This window comes from Scyliorhinus canicula, chromosome 3 (genome assembly GCF_902713615.1).
Source record: "Scyliorhinus canicula chromosome 3, sScyCan1.1, whole genome shotgun sequence".
Classification (NCBI taxonomy): domain Eukaryota; kingdom Metazoa; phylum Chordata; class Chondrichthyes; order Carcharhiniformes; family Scyliorhinidae; genus Scyliorhinus; species Scyliorhinus canicula.
Genome location: NC_052148.1, coordinates 7141328 through 7160870, shown reverse-complemented (window position 1 = coordinate 7160870; position 19543 = coordinate 7141328). Strand labels below are relative to the sequence as shown.

The window sequence follows — 19543 nt, the reverse complement described above, 5'->3', positions numbered from 1 at the left end:
CGTAACGGACAAACTCTTTCTCCCTCCGCCGCCCCGCAGGATCAGTCCGCGGGGCGGCCGAGGGCGATGACGGCCCTGTGCATGCGCCTGTTGGAGCCGTCCAATCCGCCATGCGCGGCTGGCGTCATTCAGGTGGCAGCCGCACGTCATTGTAGGCGCGCGGTCTGAACGACAGTCGTTAAGGCCGCGAAGCCGTGATTCTCGGGGCCTTCCTCCGAGCCCCGATTGGGGGGGGAAATCGGGTCCTGAGAACGGGCGTAAAACACGGCCAGTTTTACGGCAACCTTAACAAATCTCCGCATTTGCGGAGAATCGCACCCAATGTTTATTCTATGAACTCAAGTTAACCTTTTTAAAACATACAGTGAACATCTTAGCAACCATTAATTCATATACAACCCCCAAAGAATACAACACTAAGTAATCTTTTAAGCTTTCCTTTTAACATCCATAAGACTTAAAACACCTTTTACCAAAAGCATATCAGGTTAAAGTCACTACTGTTATTAGTTTTAAATTACCAGGATTGATTTACAGTCTTTAGATTACGGAGCGAGATCGTCAGCATATTCATATATGTGGCAATACACCTTCTGGCTGTGACTGCAGCTATCCAGCTCTGAAAATGAAACTAAAACACACCCTGCAGCAAACAGACTAAAGCGAAAGTAAAAAGCTGACAGACAGCCCAGCTCCATCCACTCTGACATCATTGCAGTAATAAACACCCATTTATTGAAGGTACTCTCACTACAGATACTTATATACACACCCATTTATAAAGATCCATTTCTGAAAGGTACTCTCAGATGACACCTCCCCCCAAGAAAAAAAATAAACCATCAACTTCAAGATGGTTTCATTTTTCACCTTTTCACTATTCTTTAAGAAATGCGCACAGTAAATATACTTTTCCATTTCAAAAAACAACACAAGCAAACAGGTATAATAATATAGTCCATTATTTTTTTCTTCTTCCTCCAACTGAAATTGCTTTCGTTCATCACATTAGTGACAAAGCATCGGCTATCACGTTTTCCCGTCCTGCCACATATACTATTTTTAAATGACATGGCTGTAACAATAAACTCCTGCAAAACAACCTTGCATCGTTATTCCGGAATCGCTCCAAAAATGTCAACGGATTATGATCAAAATATAAAACTATGTCAGACAGATAGCTGGTCACATAAATGTGAAAATGTTGCAAAGTCAGCACCAAACTCAAAGTCTCCTTCTCAATCATTGAATACTTTTTCTGGTGAGAAATCAATTTCTTTGGAAAATAGCCAACAGGCCGCTCTAGCCCTTCATCGGCGTGTTAGATAGATAGATAGAACAGTACAGCACAGAACAGGCCCTTCGGCCCTCGATGTTGTGCCGAGCAATGATCACCCTACTTAAACCCACGTAACCCGTATACCCGTAACCCAACAATCCCCCCATTAACCTTACACTACGGGCAATTTAGCATGGCCAATCCACCTAACCCGCACATCTTTGGACTGTGGGAGGAAACCGGAGCACCCGGAGGAAACCCACGCACACACGGGGAGGACGTGCAGACTCCACACAGACAGTGACCCAGCCGGGAATCGAACCTGGGACCCTGGAGCTGTGAAGCATTGATGCTAACCACCATGCTACCGTGAGGCCCGTAAAAGCACCTTGTGTTGTAGAAGCACCGCACCTACGCCCACATCACTCGCATCAACAGCCACTTTGAATGGTTTGGTATAATTTGGGATGACTAATACAGGAGCAGTAGTTAACACAGCCTTCAGACCATCAAATGCCTGACCACAGCAATGTGTTACGCTTCATGATCAAGTCTGTCAATGAAGCGACCACACTTCTAAAAATTGGTCCACATTTCCGGGGAAATCCACTCATACCAAATCACATTATTTGCCATTGTGTAGAGGGCATTGGAAACATCCCAGTAACTTTTGTTTTCACATCTCGTGGGACCATTCAACCCTGTCCGATTGGATGGCCAAGGAAAGTGACTTGGGCTTTAAAAAAAAAAAAATAATAATTTTAAATAATAATTCTGTTTGCTGTTATTCCTACCAAAATGGATAACCTCACATTTGTCAACATTGTATTCCATCTGCCAGACCTGAGCCCATTCACTTAACCTATCCAAATCCCTCTGCAGACTTCCAGTATTCTCTGCACTTTTCGCTTTACCACTCATCTTCATGTCGTCTGCAAACTTGGACACATTGCCCTTGGTCCCCAACTCCAAATCATCGAAGCAAATTGTGAACAATTGTGGGCCCCACACGGATCCCTGAGGGACACCACGAGCGACTGATTGCCAACCAGATAAACACCCAGTAATCCCTACTCTTTGCTTTCTATTAATTAACCAATCCTCTATCCATGCTACTACTTTACCCTTAATGCCATGCATCTTTATCTTATACAGCAACCTTTTGTGTGGCACCTTGCCAAAGGCTTTCTGGAAATCCAGATATACCACATCCATTGGCTCCCCGTTATCTACTGCACTGGTAATGTCCTCAAAAAATTCCACAAAATTATTTAGGCACGACCTGTCCTTTATGAACCCATGCTGTGTCTGCCCAATGGGACAATTTCTAACCAGATGCCTCGCTATTTCTTCCTTGATGATAGATTCCAGCATGTTCCCTACTACCGAAGTTAAGCTCACTGGCCTATAATTACCCGCTCTCTGCCTACCTCCTTTTTTAAACAGTGGTGTCACGTTTGCTAATTTCCAATCTGCCGGGACCACCCCAGAGTCTCGTGAATTTTGGTAAATTATCACTAGTGCATTTGCAATTTTCCCTAGCCATCTCTTTTAGCACTCTGGGATGCATTCCATCAGGGCCAGGAGACTTGTCTACCTTTAGCCCCATTAGCTTGCCCATCACTACCTCCTTAGTGATAACAATCCTCTCAAGGTCCTCACCTGTCATAGCCTCATTTCTATCAGTCGCTGGCATGTTATTTGTGTCTTCCACTGTGAAGACTGACCCAAAAAACCTGTTCAGTTCCTCAGCCATTTCCTCATCTCCCATTATTAAAACTCCCTTCTCATCCTCTAAAGGACCAATATTTACCTTAGCCACTCTTTTTTGTTTTATATATTTGTAGAAACTTTTACTATCTATCTGTTTTTATATTCCGAGCAAATTTATTCTCATAATCTATCTTACTCCTCTTTATAGTTTTTTTTAGCAGCTTTCTGTTGCCCCCTAAAGATTTCCCAGTCCTCTCGTCTCCCGCTAATCTTTGCCACTTTGTCTGCTTTTTCCTTCAATTTGATACTCTCCCTTATTTCCTTAGATATCCACGGTCGATTTTCCCTCTTTCTACCGTCCTTCCTTTTTGTTGATATAAACTGTGAAAAATCGATTGGAAGGTTCTCTACTGGTCCTCAACTGTTCCACCATAAAGTCTTTGCTCCCAGTCTACCTTAGCTAGTTGTTCTCTCATCCCATTGTAATCTCATTTGTTTAAGCACAAAACACGAGTATTTGATTTTACCTTCTCACCCTCATCTGAATTTTAAATTCCACCATATTGTGATCGCTCCTTCCGAGAGGATCCCTAACTATGAGATCATGAATCAATCCTGTCTCATTACACAGGACCATATCTAGGACCGCTTGTTCCCTCGTAGGTTCCATTACATACTGTTCCATTGCGGATACATTCTATAAACTCCTCTTCAAGGCTGCCTTGACCGACCTGGTTAAACCAATCGGCATGAAGATTAAAACCCCCCATGATAAGTGCCGTACCACTTCTACATGTATCTGTAATTTCTTTGTTTATTGCCTGCCCCATCATATTGTTACTATTTGGTGGCCTACAGACTACTCTTCCTGATTTCCACCCAAATGGATTCAACCTTATCCTTCTTAGCACTGATGCCATCCCTTACTATTGCCCGGATGTCATCCTTAAATAACAGAGCTACACCACCTGCCTTACCATCCACTCTGTCCTTCTGAATAGTTTGATACCTTTAGATATTTAACTCCCAGTCGTGACCATCCTTTAACCATGTTTCAGTAATGACCACTAAATCACAGTCATTCACGATGATTTGCGCCATCAACTCATTTACCTTATTCCGAATACTAAGAGCATTCAGGTAACGTACACTTATGCTGGCTTTTTTACCTCTGTATTGAATCTTAACACCTCGATCAGTAACCTCTCCCAAGTTATATTTCCTCTTAACTTTTCTCCTAATTTTCCTTGTTGTTGTACCCATATCTTCATGTAACAACCTTCCGCGTCACTTACCATTAATGTTTTTACTTCCCGTTTTATTCCTTTTAGTATTACTGGGCCTATTCACTGAGCTCCCCTCAGTCACTGTACCTTGTACAGTCGCCCTTTTTGATTTTTGACTATGGCTTCTCTGCCTTACACTTTCCCCCTTACTGCCTTTTGTTTCTGATCTGTCACTGCTGTTCTATTACAGTGTTCCATCTATCTATCCTGACATTCCTACTCTGACTAGCTCGTGGCACTGGTCGCAAACCTAAGATTACTACCTTCGAGGTCCTACATTTTAGTTGAACCCCTAACTTCCTGAATTCAGCTTATAGGTCCTTGTCCCGTATTGTTTTTAACCTATGTTGTTGGTGCCAATGTGCACCACAACTGCTGGCTGTCAACCCCCCCCCCCCCCCCCCCCCCCCAAAGAATGCCCTGCAGCCGCTCCAAGACATCCTTGACCCTTGCACCAGGGAGGCAGCATACCATCCTGGAGTCTCGACTGCGTCCACAGAACCGCCTGTCTATTCCCCTTACGATCTAGTCCCCTATCACTATAGCCCTGCCATTTTCTTCCTGCCCTGCTGTGCAGCAGAGCCAGCCACGGTGCCATGAACCTGGCTGCTGCTGCCTTCCCCTGGTGAGCCATCTCCCTCAACAGTATCCAAAGCGATATATCTGTTTTGCAGGGAGATGACCACAGGAGACACCTGCACTGCCTTCCTACTCTTGCTCTGTCTTTTGGTCACCCATTTTCTATCTCCCTCAGTAACTTTCACCTGTGGTGTGACCAACTTGCTAAACGTGCTCTCCACAACATCCTCAGCATCGCGGATGCTCCAAAGTAAGTCCGTCTGCAGCTCCAGAGCTGTGAAGCGGTCTAACAGGAGCTGCAACTGAACACACTTCTTGCACGTGAAAGAGCCCGGGACAGTGGGCATGTCCCTGAGCTCCCACATCGCACACGAGGAGCATGACATGGGTCTGGGATCTCCTGCCATGTCTTAAACCTTGGATTAGCTTATACAACTACAATTCCAAAAAAAAACGAAAGATAAATAAATTAGACAATGAAAAGAAAAACTACTTACCAGTCACTTACCAGGGTTAAAAAGCACCTCCTCCCTACCCAGCATCAAATTCCCAAACTCACTCTTGGTTGTGCCTCCCTCTGGCTGTGTCTTCTCTGGCTCACTGGGACAACTCACCCAGGGTCTCAGATGCTCCCTGGTTCTCTCCCTGCAGATTAAAAGTTACAGGCCAGAAGAAAGAGAGAGAAGAAAAACAATAGAGAAAAAGCACCTTCTCCCACTCTGCACCGAATTACCTCACTGCACCAAATTACCAAGTTGCAATTCCCACTCTGGATGTGCATCACTCCAGCTGTGGCTTCTCAACTTGTGCAAAGCTTACTGAGTGCACTTTCTGTCTGTCTTTTATACAGACCTCAGCTCACCAGGGTGACTCACACTACTTAAGCTTCAAAGAGAAGAATACAATGTGCACCTTTGTGCCTCTGAACGGGGCTCAGGTGACTGACAGATAACTGCCTCTCAGCAATTAGGGTGGGGGCAGCTTCAGCCAATCAGACACTAATCTAAACATTGCACTTTTAACTGAAAAACAGCAAAATTAGACTGACCACTTACCTTTCCTGATTACCTCACTGCACCAAATTACAATTCCCACTCTGGATGTGTCTCACTCCGGCTGTGTCTCCTCCACTTGCGCAAATGTGGTCTGGAATCCTAATAAAACTGGAATCTGGTCCAAAATCCTAAAAAACTAGAATCTGGTCCAGAATCCCGACAAAAACTGGAATCTGGTCCAGAATCCCAACAAAAACTGGAATCTGGTCCAGAATCCCAACAAAAACTAGAATCTTGTCCAGAATGCCGACAAAAACTGGAATCTGGTCCAGAATCCCAACAAAAACTGGAATCTGGTCCAGAATCCCAACAAGAACTGGAATCTGGTCCAGAATCCCAACAAGAACTGGAATCTGGTCCAGAATCCCAATAAAAACTGGAATCTGGTCCAGAATCCCGATAAAAACTGGAATCTGGTCTAGAATACCAATAAGAACTGGAATCTGGTCCAGAATCCCGCCAAAAACTGGAATCTGGTCCAGAATCCCGACAAAAACTGGAATCTGGTCCAGAATCCCGACAAAAACTGGAATCTGGACCAGAATCCCGACAAAAACTGGAATCTGGTCCAGAATCCCAACAAAAACTAGAATCTGGTCCAGAATCCCGACAAAAACTGGAATCTGGTCCAGAATCCCAACGAAAACTAGAATTTGGTCCAGAATCCTAAAAAAACTAGAATCTGGTCTGGAAATGAGCAAAAACTGGGATCTGGTCCATTCCTGCTCCTGAATCCATCCCAGTCTATTCCTGCTCCTGACTCCATCCCAGTCCATTCCTGCTCCCGACTCCATCCCAGTCCATTTCTGCTCCTGACTCCACCGTGCGCCTGTTCTTTATCAGACTCTGTCCAGGCCGCTCCTGCTCTGCTCTGTGACAATCTGTAGCCCAACGGCAAAATCAGGATGGGTGATCGGTGGGAGAATGGCTTCCGAAGCCGGAATCAGGGCAGGTGCCAGTTTGACACAGGTGTGCGATGCTCCATCGCCTCCAAATCAGTGTCATCGGGCCACGTGCCGCGTGTAGTTGCAAAGCAGCTGCTGCGTCATCAGACAGCCCACCCACAATGCTCCGCCATTGATGGGCTAAGTTACCGGCAGCACGGGCAATGTGTGGTTCCAGCAGTCAGGAACCTGGCGTGCCTGCTGCCGTCAGTGTCCAGCACTGCCACATTTTGCTGGGATCCGTTCTGCTGGCTGGAGGGGGGGGGGCTTCTGCTAGCGCTGGGAGTGGTGGAGGGTGGCCAGGGGATGAGCTGGGGGGGGGTTGGGGTGGGCGGGTGCCCGGTCCAGCACGGCCGGCTTCATGTTTCCTGGCGTGACCGGTGGGGCATGGGCGTGCACGGCCCGGGACCTGGCAATTCTCCGGCCATTCTCTGCGCCGGTGCTGGCCCCTCACCAGTACCAGAATGAGTGAGGCATTGGTGCCGATTTCCTTGTCGTGGAATTCCACAGATTCTCTGTTGGTGCCGGCGCTGGCACCAAGCCGCAGAATCGGAGAATCCAGCCCATGGTTCATGGCTCCATTCTGGATCATTCCTGCTTTCGATTCCACCCCTGCACATGACTCTCACTCTCTCTCTCTCTGGGTGAGGGGGTATGCTCTGAACTTCAGCTTCTAATTCTCCTCTGCCCACAGTGCCTGAACCCTATTTCATGCCAGCCCTGTATCCAGGTAAATCCAGGGATAATCCCGCACACACATTCAGACTTAAACAAGAACAGAAAATGCTGGACAAACTCAGCAGGTCTGACAGCATCTGTGGAGAGAGAAGGGAGCAAACGTTTCCAGTCTGGGTGACTCTTTGTCAAAGCTTTGTGACTTTCCTCAATTGTGAATCTAAAAGAGCTGAGTTTCTTCTTTGTACCCTGCAGGGATGCGACTTGTGGGAGACTCCAGTGCAAGGTGACACGGCAAACCGGATTACCAGGAAGCCGAGTGGAGAGTGGTTCCTTCAGGGTTGGCTGCAGGAGGCAATACTCTTATTTTCGGGATGCCTACACTGACTTCCTGATTCAGGATGGGACAAAGTGCAGTGCCACCCATGTAATCCATTCAGCCAGTACAATCAATTCTAACAAATATATATTTTTATTGAACTTTTATCATTTTATGTCACAAATTCACAGGGCCAAACAAGAGAAGCTCCAACCAATGACTGTAACAACAGAACCTTACATTGCAAGACGTGGCCAAAACACATATTTACAGCAGTTTATATATATTGTGGTTCAGGCATTAATTTGCCAGCAAAACGGTCTCTTATAGATTCCCTCTCTTCTGCCTGTCTCCTGTGTTTCTCCTGGGTGCAATCTCCCCATCTCTTCTGATCTTCCCCCCCTTTCTTTCTCTTCCTTATTCTGTGACCTGCTCTGTGTCGCCACAGCCCTGGACGTGGCCTCGAAGGAGGCTGTCCACAACTCAGCACTATTTATACAAAGCAAACGTTAAAGCACTCCCCGCCCTTGCAAGATCCACAGAGCAGTTAATCATCCCCACTTCATGAGACCCGTGCAGGTGAGAACCATCACGCTGAATCCAAAGCTTTTGATGGCAGATTCCCGTACCAGCCTCCCCGAACAGGCGCCGGAATGTGGCGACTAGGGGTTTTTCACAGTAACTTCATTGAAGCCGACTCGTGACAATAAGCGATTTTCATTTTTATTTCATTTTCAGATAGGGTCAGACTCAGCCACAGATTATGCCAGATGTGAACACAAACCTAAAGCTGAAGCTTCTTTCCTCATTCCGATGGGGAAATCTGGGCAGAATACACATCGACTTTATTGACAATGTGGAGTCCCCATGAGTCCTTGGGCTTGATTCACCATTATAGGGACTATGTCCCCACGCCTTCGTAAAACCTGGTGTGAAAGGGCCACATATAGCTGGCCCTGCAGGGAGGGAGCAGGGACTCAGTGTCAAACTAGCAGCTTTTGCTGCAGATACGGGCGGCCGCACTTCTGGGTCGGAGGCCAAGCAGTGAACCTCAGCGGCCTCCAGCAGCCGTGCCGTGCTCCATGGCGGACTCAGACTGCGGAGCTGGCCCCTCCGAGTAGTGCCCCCAAGTGGCCGACCCTGACCGCCATCCCAAAATCAGTCCGGTGCCGTATCGAATTCCCCGCCCTGCCCTCCGATCGGCCCCCCCGCCCTGCCCTCCGATCGGCCCCCCCGCCCTTCCCTCCGATTGGCCCCCCCGCCCCGCCCTGCCCTCCGATCGCCCCCCCCGCCCTGCCCTGCCCTCCGATCGGCCCCCCCGCCCTGCCCTGCCCTCCGATCGGCCCCCCCGCCCTGCCCTCCGATCGGCCCCCCGCCCCGCCCTGCCCTCCGATCGGCCCTCCCGCCCCGCCCTTGCCCTCCGATCGGCCCTCCCGCCCTTGCCCTCCGATCGCACCCCCCGCCCTTGCCCTCCGATCAGCCCTCCCGCCCTTGCCCTCCGATCGGCACCCCCGCCCCGCCCTTGCCCTCCGATCGCCCCCCCCCCCCCGCCCCGCCCTTGCCCTCCGATCGGCCCCCCCCGCCCTGCCCTCCGATCGGCCCCCCCGCCCCGCCCTGCCCTCCGATTGGCCCCCCCGCCCCGCCCTTGCCCTCCGATCGGCCCCCCCGCCCTTGCCCTCCGATAGCCCCGCCCTTGCCCTCCGATCGGCCCATCCCAACCTTGGCAGGACCATGTTGGATCCACGCTGTCAGGACTTCGGCCGGTTGGGGGTGGAGATTGGTGGAGCGGACCTCCAGCAATGGCCGCAGGTCGGCGATACGTGGCGTGGCGTGCTCGGAGAGTACGCTGATTTTCAGGGCCCGGAGAATCGGGGAACCGCCGGTGGTTCCGAATTTGTGCACCAAAACGGATTCTACGCCCCGGCGCCAGCCGCGATTTCAGCGTCAGGGTGCGGAGAATCCAGCCCCTTGTCTACCAAATTCCTCCCAGCACCCACCCAGAGATGAGAAGACCCTGAAAAAGCTGCTGTCCAGTGTACACAGATGCAGGAGCACTGATTGGGCCACCGGATGTGTGTGCCTATCGATTGTAATCTGAACCCATACTTTGAGCAATGTCACCATCTTAGTCTTACGGATGACCTGATGATGAACTATTGCCATTTACTGGGTCCTTAGATCAGATATTCTCTAACGGTTACCCCAGAGATAATGGTTGCCGCAGGGATAGCGGAGTGTCACCAAGTGCAGGGCGAGGACTTGCAATTCAGTCTGCTGGTTGGAGCCGGTGACAAAGCTCATGGAACCATTTGTACCGTGAAAGTGGCAACGCAGGTGGAGAAGTCATTCGGCATGCTTGCCTTCATCAGCCGGGAGATTGAGTATAAAAATTGGCAAGTCATGTTGAAGCTTTATAAAACCTTAGTTAGGCTGCACTTGGAGTATAGCGTTCAATTCTGGTCACCACACTCCCAGAAGGATGTGGAGGCTTTAGAGAGGGGGCAGAAGAGATTTACCAGGATGTTGCCTGGTATGGAGGGCATTAGCTATGAGGAGAGGAACTCAGTTTGTTTTCACTGGAACGACGGCGGTTGAGGGCTGATTTGATAGAGGTCTACCAGATTATGAGGGGCATAGACAGAGTGGATAGTCAGAGGCTTTTTCCCAGGGTGGAGGGGTCAATTACTGGGGGGGCATAAGGTTAAGGTGCGAGGGGCAAGGTTTAGAGGAGATGTACGAGGCAGGTTTTTCACACAGAGGGTAGTGGTGCCTGGGGAACTCGCTGCCGGAGGAGGTGGTGGAAGCAGGGACAATAGTGACATTTAAGGGGCATCTTGACAAATACATGAATAGGATGGGAATAGAGGGATAAGGGCCCCGGAAGTGTAGAAGGTTTTAGGTTCGACGGGCAGCATGGTCAGTGCAGGCTTAGAGGGCCGAAGGGCCTGTTTCTGCTCTTTGTTCTTTGTACTTATGCCATCCAGAGAGAAAAACACAAGGAACCATTGATGCCGTCTTCATTCTCATTCGGACTGTGGAAACACCTCGGGAATGCATCTTTTTGCCTCCAAGGATAAATCCTTTCCTATTCGTCAATGATTATTACTTTCAGCGGTTTAATATTTTATGATCGCAGATTTTACTTGCTACACAAAGTAAACCCCAAGGAAAATGTGGCCCACATGTGACCATCCTTATTTTGTGCAGTCGGACAATGGGAATAAAAATTTACTGAATTCAGATTCCAGTGACATGTTTGGGATTTTAAACATTAAAATAAAAATATTCGTTAACAAAAGAAATAAACCTTCAACACACAGAATTACAGTTACACAGTCACTATTTGCCTCACAAAATGTCCTTCATTTGGATGAGAAGCAAACACCGTCTGGGCAACATTCCCTGTTTAACGACAACATTCCAGTAATATTCCCACAAAGCAAACTAGCTGTTGCTGAAGGAAAGATGTATAATTGGACTCCTCAAACCCACTTCCACTCTGCTGTGGAAATTGAAGAATCTTTAAAAATAAAACCCCGTTTTCTGAAAAACAATTTGGGTGAACTGGAAATGTTCCAGATTTGGCATCTTCATAGCTCCTTCTCCAACAGACAGCCGTCCGCGTGGAGGCCTCAAATAGCCACTAACCACCCTGCCCGCCCCCATCCAAACACAGCCCAACATATGCCCTTAAATAGCTCTTTCCCCTTTCAGCTTCAATCTCATTGCCCTCAGAACTTCCTTTGAATGTAACTTTCCCAAAATATAAAAATATTCCAGGTTGTCTCTGTTGCTCCCCCTTTTATAGATCGAGTTTACAGTGCAGCAGGCCCATCGAGTCTGCATCTTGGAAAGGGCACCCTGCCAAAGCCCACGCCTCCACCCTATCCCCATAACCCAATAACCCCACCTAACCTTCTTTGGGAGGGACACTAAGGGCAATTTATCATGGCCAATCCACTTAACCTGCATATCTTTGGACTGTGGGAGGAAACCGGAGCACCCAGAGGAAACCCACACACACACACACGTGGAGAATGTAATGCACTTCATGACTAACCTCTCGAAGCACTTCATTATGACTGAATTCAGGGCCACCGGACGGTAGTCATTGAGGCACGTTGCCTGGTTCTTCTTTGGTACCGGTATGATGGTGGTCTTCTTGAAGCAGGCGGGGACCTTGGAGCAGAGTAGGGACAGGTTAAAGATGTCTTTCAACACATCTGCCAGCTGGTCCGTGCGGGCTCTGAGTGCACAACCAGGAATCCTGTCCGGGCCCGTGTCCTTCCGCGGGTTCACTTTCAGGAAGGCCGATCTGACTTTGGAAGCTGTGATGATGGGTATGGATGAGTTATGGGCTGCTGGGGCACTCGGCAGCGGATTGTTGTTTTCCTGCTCGAACCCAGCATAGAATGTATTGAGTTCATCGGGGATTATTATTATCTTCCCTGTCAACGCTGTGGGTGCACCTGCACCACATGGACTGCAATGGTTCAAGAAATCAGCTCATTGCTGTCTTCTCAATGGCAATTCAGGATGGGCAATAAATCCTCATCATCGTTGCCCACATGCCGTGATTTAATTTATAAAATGCACACCACCGCATTCTCAAGGGCAATTGGGATAGGCATCAAATCCTGGCCTCATAATCAAATTAATGAATTTAAAATTATTCACTAATTAAATTAATTTGTCCACACTCGGTGATGAGCTGCCGTCTTCATGTTCACTGAGTTTGTCTGCTTAGTTCGGCCATGTGCATTAACAGCGGCTGAGACTCTATCGGGATGAGGCAGCAACGCTGGCTGGAGAATCTCGTTCAATCTCACTACCTGATCGACTAATTCCAGCTGCCACTTCACGAGGGAGCTTGTTTATTCCTGACGAAGGCTGAAAGAAAATGTAACTTTAAATTGCGAAAGAGGTGAACCCTGACATTTAACCCTCAAAATCACCTTGGTCACCCAATTCCCTAGCTCAGTGGCCAGCTGCTGTCTTTGTGCTTGTCGACATGGTTCTTCCAGCTGAAACTTCCCTTTTCCGCCTCTTATTTCTCTTGCACTTTCCTTCTGAATCCTCAACATTTCGTTTGGCTGTCGATTTGAAAATATTCCCTCTGTTTCTCCTCACCACTGCTGCCTGGCCTGCGGAGTATTTCAAGCTGTTTCCCTTTTTATTTCAAGTGCGCAGCATCTGCGGCATTTTGCTGTCAGTGTACCCTGACCCTCTTCGGAGCCGGGTTGGATTCAAACCACCTGGACCTGAATACTGGGCGGCACAGCAGCACATCGGTTAGCACTGTATCTTCACAGCGTCAGGGACCCGGGTTCGATTCCTGGCTTGGGTCACTGTCGGTGCAGAGTGTGTACATTTTCCCCGTGCCTGTGTAGGTTTCGTCTGGCTTCCTCCCACAAGTCCCGAAAGATGTGCTGTTAGGCGAATTGGACATTCTGAATTCTCCCTCCGTGTACCCGAACAGGCACCGAAATGTGGCGACTAAGGGCTTTTCACAGTAACTTCATCGCAGTGTTAATGTAAGCCTACTTGTGACATTAATAAAGATTATTATTATTCCTGACTGGCCCATTTGTCGAGCCCAATTACGCTGCCAACGTGCTGACACTGTTATTCAATTATCTACTGCACAGGTCTGCCTGGACCAAAAATGTGAAGATCCGGTGGTATTTCAAGTTGATGACTGTGACAAGAAATGCAATGAGCACGGGGTATGAAACAATTCACGCTCTATTCATGATGCTGTTAGATTTAATGGAAGAAAATGGGCAAATAATGTTGATATGCTCAGCCTCTATTGATTATTTATTTGGTATCAGATGCAACAATGGATTGATCCTGGGCATCACCCTATGGAAGAAATATCAAAGATTTGGAAAGGATGCAAAATAATCTTATTGTCATGGTAACAATAGCGAATAGATGAGGATTCAGGAGAAACTGGTCTTTATATTTGTGAAGATTAAAGTGCAATTTTATGGGGTTGTTCAATATAATTAGTGTTAATAAGGAGCAGCACGGGGAGCACAGTGGTTAGCACTGCTGCCTCGCAGTTCTAGGGACCCGGGTTCAATTTTTGCCCCCCGTCACTCTCTGTACAGAGTCAGCATGCTCTCCCTGTGTCTACATGGGTTTCCTCCGCGAGCTCTGGCTTCCTCCCACAGTCCAAAGATGTACAGATTAGATGGATTGGCCATGCTAAATTGTCCCTTCGTGTCCAGAAAGGTTAGGTGGGGTCACAGGGTTATGGCGATAAGGTGGAGGTGTGGGCTTAAATAGGGTGCTCTTTCCAAGGGCCGGTGCAGACACGATAGGCCAAATGGCCACCTTCTGCACTGCGAATTCTATGGTTCTATGACATTGTCTCCCTTCGTAAAAGGGTCAGAAATAAGAGTTAAGGTCGAGAATTAGTAAAAGAACCAAAAGTAATGGCGAATGAATTGCGAGCTGTCCGCAGTGATTGGAATGTACTTAGTGCTTGGAATGCACTTACATCTCTTTGATGTGGTCAATGCCTGAAAATGTAGAGGAAACTCATTCAAATTGCAGATAAACACACAACACTTTCAACCTCACCAATGCAGTTCACAGGAGTGTTAGCAAACACAATTTGACACAAAAGGAGATTTCATGACAGGTGACAATTACTAAGTTATTTCTATTTTTAAAAATGTCACCAAAAGAGGAGAGTGAGGAAGACAGAGAGGTTTAGGGCAGGAACTTCCAGAGCTCAGGGATGCCCGTTTGTCAGCAGCAATCTGCCCCTTGTCAATCTGTGGGTCACAACATCCAGCTCTACTTCTCTCAATCCCACCCTGACTTTGAAATGACTGCTGGTATGATTTCCAGAATGACATTTCCTCCAGATAGATATTGGGAATAATGAAGCCATTATCCATCATCGCTTGTCACCAATTGCACCCAACTTGCTGTCGCCTGTCACAAGCTGAACTAAATTGGATTTCAGCCCACGCTGACAAGCACATGCCACAAAGACTGCTTATTTCTACCTCCATGACTTTTAAACTCACACCCTGCCTCAGTTCATTGGCTGTTGAAGCCCTCATTAATGTCTTGTTCCTGCTAGACTCGCCTATCCCAGCACGGTCCGAGGCAGGCCATTTTTCACCTTCAGAGCTTCTCCGTATCTCTCCTGCCCATGCCCTAACCAGACACACCTACCCCCCACTCTGCTCACTCACCTATATTTTCACTCTCGGTTAAGATGCACAACCATGTTGGAATGTTCACCTTCCTTTCAAACCCCTCCATTGACCATATTCCTGCCCATTTCTGCAGCTTTGTCTAAGGATACAACTCTCATAAAATGTGAACAAATGAGCATTCGAATTAGGAGCAGCGGTAACCCATTCTGTCCCCTCAAGCCTGCTCCGCCATCCAGTAATACCCAAGGCTGATCTGATCACATTACCCCTACCCCCAATAATCTTTATCTCTCTCGTTATTAAACAATCTTTGTACCTCCACGTTAAAATATTGACCCTGTCTCCACCACTGTCTGGAGAGGAGAACTCCAATGATGCAAAAGTAAAGGTAAAGTTTCCATAGTTCCAGATGACCGTAGGCTGCTTTCCCCTTTCAGGGGGAGAGTTCGCTGGTGGTGATTTAACCCGAGGGTCACCACACCTCAGACGAGGAGCAAGGTTGAGAAGGTGGGGCCTCCATGGATAACCTCAGCCGGTACGGGAATTGAACCCACGCTGCTGGCCTCGCTGTGATACACGAATCAGCCATTCAGCCCAATGAGCCCAACTGAGGGCCACTTCACCCACAATGCACTGCCTGCCCACCACCCCTCTTCCGGAACCCCCTCCCCCCCACCTCACCCACAATGCACTGCCTGCCCACCACCCCTCTTCCAGAACCACCTCCCCCCACCTCACCCACAATGCACTGCCTGCCCACCACCCATCTTCCGGAACCCCCTCCCCCCCACCTCACCCACAATGCACTGCATGCCCACCACCCCTCTTCTAGAACCCCCCACCTCACCCACAATGCACTGCCTGCCCACCACCCCTCTTCCAGAGCCCCCTCCCCACCCACCTCACCCACAATGCACTGCCTGCCTACCACTGGGGAAGTGGTACCCCGGTGAGGGAGTGTGAGAGCAGGGGGAGAGTCAGAGCAGGGCGTGAGTGGGAGCAGGGGGAGAGTGAGAGCAGGGGGAGAGTGACAGCAGAGTTAGGGTGAGAGCAGGGGGAGAATGAGAGCAGGGGGAGAGTTGGGGCAGGGGGAGAGTGAGAGCAGTAGGAGAGTGAGAGCAGGGGGAGAGTGAGAGCAGGGGGAGAGTGAGAGCAGGGGGAGAGTGGGAGCAGGGGCGAGTGGCAGCAGGGAGATAGTGAGCAGGAGGAGAGTGAGAGCAGGGGGAGAGTGGGAGCAGGGGGAGAGTGAGAGCAGGTGGAGAGTGCTCTCACTCTCCCCCTGCTCGCACTCTCCCCCTGCTCTCACCCTCCTCCTGCTCTCAATCTCCCTGCTGCCACTCGCCCCTGCTCCCACTCTCCCCCTGCACTCACTCTCCCCCTGCTCTCACTCTCCGCCTGCACCACTCTACCCTGCTCTCACTCTCCCCCTGCTCCCACTCTCACCCTACTCTCACTCTCCCTCTGCCCCCACTCACCCCCTGCACCCATTCTCCCCCTGACCCCACTCTCCCCCTGCTCCCACTCTCCCCCTGCTCTCACTCTCCCCCTGCTCTCACTCTCCCTCTGCCCTCACTCTCCCCCGCCCCCACTCTCCCCCTGCTCTCACTCTCCCCCTGCTCCCACTCTCCCCCTGCTCTCACCCGCCTCCTGCTCTCACTCTCCCTCTGCTCTCACTCTCCCCCTGCTCCCACCCTCGGCCTGCTCCCACTCTCCCCCTAATCTCACTCTCCCTGCTGCCACTCTCCCCTGCTCCCACTCTCCCCCTGCTCTCACTCTCCTCCTGCTCTCAATCTCCCCCTGCTCTCACTCTCCTCCTGCTCTCACACACCCCCTGCTCTCACTCTCCCTCTGCTCTCACTCTCCCCCTGCTCCCACCCTCGCCCTGCTCCCACTCTCCCCCTGCTCTCACTCTCCTCCTGCTCTCAATCTCCCCCTGCTCTCACTCTCCCCCTGCTCCCACCCTCGCCCTGCTCCCACTCTCCCCCTGCTCTCACTCTCCCCCTGCTCTCACTCTCCCCCTGCACTCACTCTCCCCTGCTCTCACTCTCCCCCTGCTCCCACTCTCGCCCTGCTCTGACTCTCCCCCTGCTCCCACTCTCCCCCTGCTCTCACTCTCCCCCTGCTCTCACTCCCCCTGCACTCACTCTCCCCTGTTCTCACTCTCCCTCTGCTCCCAATCTCCTCTGCCCCCACTCTCCCCCTGCTCTCAGTCTCCCTCAGCTCTCACTCTCCCCCTGCACCCACTCTCCCACTGCCCACACTCTCCCCCTGCCCCCACTCTTTCCCTGCTCTCACTCTCCCCCTGCTCTCACTCTCCTCCTGCTCCCACTCTCCCCCTGCCCCGCTCTCCCCCTGCTCTCACTCTCCCTCTGCCCTCACTCTCCCCCCTGCCCCCACTCTCCCCCTGCTCTCACTCGCCCCCTGCTCTCACTCTCACCCTGCTCTCAATCTCTCGTTGCCCCCACTCTCCTACTGCTCCCACTCTCCCCCTGATCTTACTCTCCCCCTGTTCCGCCTCTCCCTCTGCCCACAATCTCCCCCTGCTCTCACTTCCCCCCTGCTCTCACTCTCCCCCTGCTCTCACTCTCCCCCTGCTCCCACTCTCCCCCTGCTCTCACTCTCCCCCTGCTCTCACTCTCCCCATCTCGAACTCTCCCCTGCTCTCACTATGCCCCTGCCCCCACTCTCCCCTGCTCTCACTCTCCCCCTGCACTCACCCTCCCCTGCTCTCACTCTCCCCTACTCTCACTCTCCCCCTGCACTCACACTCCCCATGCTCCCACTCTCCCCTGCTCTCACACTCCCCTGACCCCACTCTCCCACTGCTCCCATTCTCCCCCTGCTCTCACTCTCCCCCTGCTCTCACTCTCCCCCTGCTCCCACTCTCCCCTGCTCTCACTCTCCCCTGCTCTCACTCTCCCCCTGCTCTCACCCACCCCCTGCTCTCACTCTCCCCCTGCTCTCACTCTCCCTCTGCCCTCACTCTCCCCCTGCCCCACTCTCCGCCTGCTCTCACTCTCCACCTGCTCTCACTCTCCCCCTGCTCGCACTCTCCCCCTGCTCTCACCCTCCTCCTGCTCTCAATCTCCCTGCTGCCACTTGCCCCTGCTCCCACTCTCCCCCTGCTCTCACTCTCCCCCCTGCTCTCACTCTCCCCCTGCTCTCACTCTCCTACTGCTCTCACTCTCCCCCTGCCCCAACTCTCCCCCTGCTCTCATTCTCCCCTGCACTCACCCTCCCCCTGCTCTCACTCTCCCCTGCTCTCACTCTCCCCCTGCTCTCACTGTCCCCATGCTCCCGCTCTCCCCTGCTCTCACACTCCCCTGACCCCATTCTCCCCTGCTCCCACTCTCCCACTGCTCTCACTCTCCCCCTGCTCTCACTCTCCCTCTGCTCCCACTCTCCCCTGCTCCCACTCTCCCCTGCTCCCACTCTCCCCTGCTCCCACTCTCCCCTGCTCCCACTCTCCCCCTGCTCTAACTATCCCCCTGCTCTCACTCTCCCTCTGCTCTCACTCTCCCCCTGCTCTCACTCTCCCCCTGCTCTCACTCTCCCCCTGCTCTCACTCTCCCTCTGCCCCCACTCACCCCCTGCACCCATTCTCCCCCTGACCCCACTCTCCCCCTGCTCCCACTCTCCCCCTGCTCTCACTCTCCCCCTGCTCTCACTCTCCCTCTGCCCCCACTCTCCCCCGCCCCCACTCTCCCCCTGCTCTCACTCTCCCCCTGCTCCCACTCTCCCCCTGCTCCCACCCTCCTCCTGCTCTCACTCTCCCTCTGCTCTCACTCTCCCCCTGCTCCCACCCTCGGCCTGCTCCCACTCTCCCCCTAATCTCACTCTCCCTGCTGCCACTTCCCCTGCTCCCACTCTCCCCCTGCTCTCACTCTCCTCCTGCTCTCAATCTCCCCTGCTCTCACTCTCCTCCTGCTCTCACACACCCCCTGCTCTCACTCTCCCTCTGCTCTCACTCTCCCCCTGCTCCCACCCTCGCCCTGCTCCCACTCTCCCCCTGCTCTCACCCTAACTCTGCTCTCACTCTCCCCCTGCTCTCACTCTCCCCCTGCTCTCACTCTCCCCCTGCACTCACTCTCCCCTGCTCTCACTCTCCCCCTGCTCCCACTCTCGCCCTGCTCTGACTCTCCCCCTGCCCCCACTCTCCCCCTGCTCTCACTCTCCCTCTGCTCCCAATCTCCCCTGCCCCCACTCTCCCCCTGCTCTCAGTCTCCCTCAGCTCTCACTCTCCCCCTGCACCCACTCTCCCACTGCCCACACTCTCCCCCTGCCCCCACTCTTTCCCTGCTCTCACTCTCCCCCTGCTCTCACTCTCCTCCTGCTCCCACTCTCCCCTGCCCCCACTCTCCCCCTGCTCTCACTCGCCCCCTGCTCTCACTCTCCCCCTGCTCTCAATCTCTCGTTGCCCCCACTCTCCTACTGCTCCCACTCTCCGCCTGATCATACTCTCCCCCTGTTAAGCCTCTCCCTCTGCCCACAATCTCCCCCTGCTCTCACTTT

The 19543-nt window shown here is 51.4% G+C and overlaps 1 protein-coding gene across 4 annotated transcripts in view; it reads left to right on the top strand.

The window, feature by feature from the left end:
- LOC119963793 (disintegrin and metalloproteinase domain-containing protein 12-like) overlaps window positions 1-19543 on the top strand; it is a 701497-nt gene that overhangs the window by 644109 nt on the left and 37845 nt on the right. For 3 of the 4 annotated variants that reach the window (XM_038793080.1, XM_038793078.1, XM_038793081.1), the window contains 2 exons: window positions 7787-7958; window positions 13499-13576. In XM_038793080.1, coding sequence (XP_038649008.1) covers window positions 7787-7958; window positions 13499-13576 — 250 coding nt within the window. The remainder of the gene's footprint in view (window positions 1-7786; window positions 7959-13498; window positions 13577-19543) is intronic. The other variant, XM_038793079.1, reaches the window with a different exon arrangement.